We start from the raw sequence: 5000 nt of genomic DNA on the forward strand, positions 1-5000 counted from the left end.
CACAGGACAGGGCTGCGGATGGCTCCGCCCCGTGATCACGATTGGCGGAAGGCGACGGCGGTGGGCCAATAAAACGGCTCGATTGGAAGTGACGAGAACGGGAGGATAAAAGGTTCTGTTCCGGGTCGAAAAGGAAGAGGAAGAAGATCGGGACAAAAAGATCGTGTTTTTTTGGTGTGGAGGCTGTTGTGCGGAGAGCGTGCTTGTTGTTGTGCTGATTCGATCGTGTTCTTCATCGTGTCTTGGAGCCTTGCTGAGCCTCGTGCCTCACCTTGGTTGGCTCTGGGGTTCTGCTGACTCGGGGTGCGGGGGCAAGCGGTGGGCGGACCTGCGTCCCTCTCCTGCTCGCAATTTGGCGCCAGAACTGGTTCCCTGGCGGCTGTGAGCGGACTTGGGCCAAGACCAGGAGGTCGACAGCACCGCGGTTTCTCCTGCCCCCCTGACGAGAGCGGGGCCAGCTCGTCCGACGCCAGTCCAGGGACAGTTGTGTCCACACCACGGTCCAGCCTGACCACCAGAAGTAGCTACGTTTTTTTTGTGTGTGTGTGTGTGTGTGTGTGTGTGTGTGTGTGTGTGTGTGTGTGTGTGTGTGTGTGTGTGTGTGTGTGTGTGTGTGTGTGTGTGTGTGTGTGTGCGCGCGCGTGCGTGTGCGTGTGCGCGTGCGCGTGCGCGTGCGCGTGCGTGTGCGCGCGTGCGTGCGTGTACTTGGTGCCTTAGAGGGTTTGAGAATTGTATATTCATTGGAATTGTCTGTGTTTTCCCCACGCCCGATCCCACACCATCCCGTCGAATCGCCCCGGATCCCTCTTCTTGCCGAGTCTTGTTATTTTTGGTTAATAATAAAAACAAATAAACATCATCAACTCAGTGAAAAGTGACTCGTGCCACCTTCCTCGTCCCGTTTGCGGTAGAGCGATTAGAACCGCCATCTTTGGGTTATAAAAATAAACCGCCTCCATCGTTTCGGCTCATTCTACGTTGGCGGGACTGTTCAAGTCCCGTGGACGTCACAATATATATATATATATATATATATATATATATATATATATATATATATATATATATATATATATATATATATATATATATGTGTATGTAATCAGTTAATGTGCGACTCTAAACCGTGAGTGGTAACGGTGCCGGAACCGAGTCTCATACAGCCCTTACTGCATGACACCAGGAGCGAGAAGTGCAGAACAATATCTCTTGCTTCACCAAACGCAATCTGGAGTCAACCAATGTGTGTACCATACTGAGGACAGACTCCATGTTTTGAAGGCCACCCGGACGATCTTTATGACTGCCTGGTGATCTCAACTGCTGTCCACTTGACCCTTTTTATGAGGTCGGACAGAGGCTGTTGGTGGAAAGTTGCCCCCCGCATAATCACAAACCACATGGAGAAATCCTTGGGGAGCTTTTGGGGCTAGTGGAAATTGATGTGTGGCATCTCTGCCTGCATGCCGGTCCACCAACTCCATCGGCGCCTCTTGGAGATCTCTGCCGAAGTTGCAGTGCAGGAGAGACCACGGAAGCGGGGGTGGGGGGGGACTACTTGAGGCACTAATTGCAAAGGAGGGGAAGGGAAGGGACCTGACCCCACCCACTCACGGGAGCGAATGGGAATGGGGATTGGTCCAACATCGCCATGCGGCGGCATTGGGGTAGACCTGATGTTCCGGCTAAAATAACTTATGGTTTGGAGTCTGGTATGTAACTAACATTTCAGAACAGGGTTGACTCGAGATGTCGCATGCCTGGTTTAACAGTCTTGGAACCAAAATTAGTACAGTGAAGTGTGTGAAACCCTCCTTTCTCACTCTCTTCCATGATACTTTCTTATTCATGTGTATAAATTGTTAATCTGTTAAATTTGGTGTTTCTATTTGCACTTTTCAAGCTTCTGTGATTATAGCAAAGATTCCTTCTTTTTTTTTTATTGCAGTACAGTATTTTAAAAATAAAAAATAACCTTATTCCAAACTGAAAAACTCTCATGCCTTAATGTTTTGTTAATTACTGCCTTTTAGGTCATCTCTTCGAGCATGACCTAATAATATGGGTGTAGATGTCCTTCGATCCGTCCGTCCGTCCGTTGCGAAAATGACGATTTTCAAATTCTATCTCCTCCGCCATTTCTCAAGCGATCTTGAATTTGATTGTGGCAAATGAATCTATGGGACAATATCTAAATTTTTATTGGGCCGGATTTTCGATATTCGCTTTCGTTTTCGTGTCACGTGACTTCAAATTTGGCAAAAAATGTGAAAATGACGATTTTCATGCGAAAATGACGATTTTCAAAATCTATCTCCTCCTACATTTCTCAAGCGATCTTGAATTTGATTGTGGCAAATGAATCTATGGGACAATATCCAAATTTTTATTGGGCCGGATTTTCGATATTCGCTTTCGTTTTCGTGTCACGTGACTTCAAAGTTGGCAAAAAATGCGAAAATGACGATTTTCATGCGAAAATGACGATTTTCAAAATCTATCTCCTACATTTCTCAAGCGATCTTGAATTTGATTGTGGCATATGAATCTATGGGACAATATCTAAATTTTGTCGGGCCGGATTTTCGATATTCGCTTTCGTTTTCGCATCACGTGACTTCAAAGTTTGCAAAAACTGCCCTACCTTCAGGAGGCTATATATTTTCTCGCCGAGATGACCGTCACTCCCGCACAGGGGTAATTTTCTGAATTATGTTTTGCAGCGAAATAAGCACAATCTGATTGCAAGAATACAGTATTCGACTCATTGCTAAGCAATCATTCATTTTGCTATTCCACTCCAGACCATACGTGAGCCTTACCAATGTTGAAACCAATTTTTAGCTCACCTAGTATAGGCTTTTAGTCAGGTGAGCTTATACGATCGAGCATTGTCCGTAGGTGAGTGAGTCAGTGTCAGTCCGTAAACACTTCAGTCATTATCGCTTGAACCAAACATGTGATTTTGATGAAACTTGGCCACAAGCTTCATATCTGATGCCTATAGAAGGTGTATTGACCATATCAAAATCTGCGCTCATTATGGTGGTATACGGGGGTGGGGGGGCGGTTGACTCCCCTCCCTCCCAAAAATAGGTATTTGCCCTCTTCTCCAAAACTACACACACAATGTCGATGAAACTTGACCACAACCTTAATCACCCTTGATGTACCAAAGTTTGTTCACGGCATTAAAAAATTCAAGGTCTCACGGGGTCTGCGGGGGGTTTGAGTGACTGTTGCTCCTGATCCAGGTGAGCTTCAGGACAGGTGGTCCTATTTTTCTGAATTGCATTGCTGTGAGCTTTCCTTTGAGTAGGTCCTGAAAAATTATTTAATTAATTTTGCTCTCGTAGTTCATTGATCCGAGACAGTAGATTGCTTGCTTCCAGCCAGCACCTTATTAGTGTTATATTTGTTTACTTTATAGGTAGGTGCAGCCTTGAGGCCGGCCTTTTCTTCAGACACTCCACCTGACATTACTGCAAAGGCCTGCCAGGTAAGAATTGACTTTGAGTTTTTGCTTCTGCTTATATGAGCTCACCAATGTACTTTCTTTACAAGGTAGACACTAAGATGAAGTGTTAAAGCAGCCAACATGAATCTTAAGTTTGTTATTTAATTCTTAAATTTGTAAAAAATTTAATTTGATGTGCTCACATGTCATGGAGCTGACTTTACGTGAACTCCATCAACCCACACGACAGGTGTGCAGTGCGTGGATTGGTAGCGGGGTGGTTAGTGACCTGGGAGACCTCCGGCGGGTGCATCAGCTACTGGTTTCAGCCTTGGCACGTGTTAATGCAGGCCGTGCAACACCGGGCGTCTGTACAGTGATGGCTCAGATACCATGCAGCGCCAAGTTGTCGTTGCTGCCTGGGCCAGGCTGAGCAACTTACAAGAGTGTGTGTGTGTGTGTGTGTGTGTGTGTGTGTGTGTGTGTGTGTGTGTGTGTGTGTGTGTGTGTGTGTGTGTGTGTGTGTGTGCGTGCGATTTTTTTGTTGTTTTTGTTTCACCAAAATATTAAAAGATATGAAATTTGGTAATATATTTTTCCTTGCCTTCATTAAAAATAAAAAAAATAAAAATATATATCTGAAGCTTGTTTGGTGTCACTTATGAGTAACCTGGAAGTAGTACTTAAAGTTATGGATGAGATTACAGCAATAGTCAGCCATACACCTTCTTTATTGTATTGTCCATAGCGATTACATTTGATACATAGTGATCACAACTCAACTTGTATGTGGTTTACTAATCTCCATCCTCCTGTTCTTGTTACTTCTGTAAATAAACAGGTGTATATTGCTGCAATGAAGGGTCAGGTGGATGAGACTATGGGAGAATCCACATTTGTTCCGTTGGTGGAGGATGACAATGGTTGGGTAAATGAAGATTCTGTACCACCACAGCCACCACCTCCCAGTAGTCTGCTTTCCCTGGTGGTGCCTGAAGTACCCAGGCTAAGTGGCCTATGGCTGGCAGCTCTGCGAGACCACGCACTGCTCACCTTGCCACTGGAATTTGCCAGCCAGCTCCCTTCTGAAGGTTTAATTTTACAAAATGTACATTGGGATTGGGGTGTAATGGGGGAATCCCTCACAGTCACTGAGTCATTTCATTTCTGTTTCATGAGTGTCGTCTTTAATTAATTTGTAGTGCCATATGTTTTCAGCAGTGCAGGCTACTGTTTGCATTGTTGTGGCATGGGTTTCTGGTGCAGTCTTGCTAACCAGACAAAATTGGCACAAGTTTCACAGTGACCCATTAACACAAAAGCAACACCCACTCAAATAATAATTTTTAAAAAGTATTTTGTGCTGTGTTTTTGGCCTGAAGGCAGCAAGCATGGTTGGACTATTACGTGGAGAATCTTCTTTGAAGCAGTCTGTCTTGAATATGTTTTACGTTGTGTTTTCAGGAGGTGCATTTTACTCTCCAGAGACAATGGAGGCTGCACGGGTGCATTATCGTAGTTGCTGGGCACCTCTGCTACATGC

The 5000-nt window shown here is 45.0% G+C and overlaps 1 protein-coding gene across 1 annotated transcript in view; it reads left to right on the plus strand.

The window, feature by feature from the left end:
- The window catches only part of LOC147031494 (HEAT repeat-containing protein 5B-like), a 122632-nt gene that overhangs the window by 60809 nt on the left and 56823 nt on the right, over positions 1 to 5000 (plus strand). Inside the window, 5 exon segments of the mRNA XM_085864153.1 lie at positions 3431 to 3499; positions 3708 to 3822; positions 3825 to 3885; positions 4298 to 4548; positions 4922 to 5000. The exon segment at positions 4922 to 5000 is cut by the window's right edge and continues 149 nt beyond it. Coding sequence (XP_085720279.1) covers positions 3431 to 3499; positions 3708 to 3822; positions 3825 to 3885; positions 4298 to 4548; positions 4922 to 5000 — 575 coding nt within the window.

Source organism: Eptatretus burgeri, chromosome 2 (assembly GCF_056783735.1).
Source record: "Eptatretus burgeri isolate ZD-2024b chromosome 2, Ebu_testis_v1, whole genome shotgun sequence".
Lineage (NCBI taxonomy): Eukaryota > Metazoa > Chordata > Myxini > Myxiniformes > Myxinidae > Eptatretus > Eptatretus burgeri.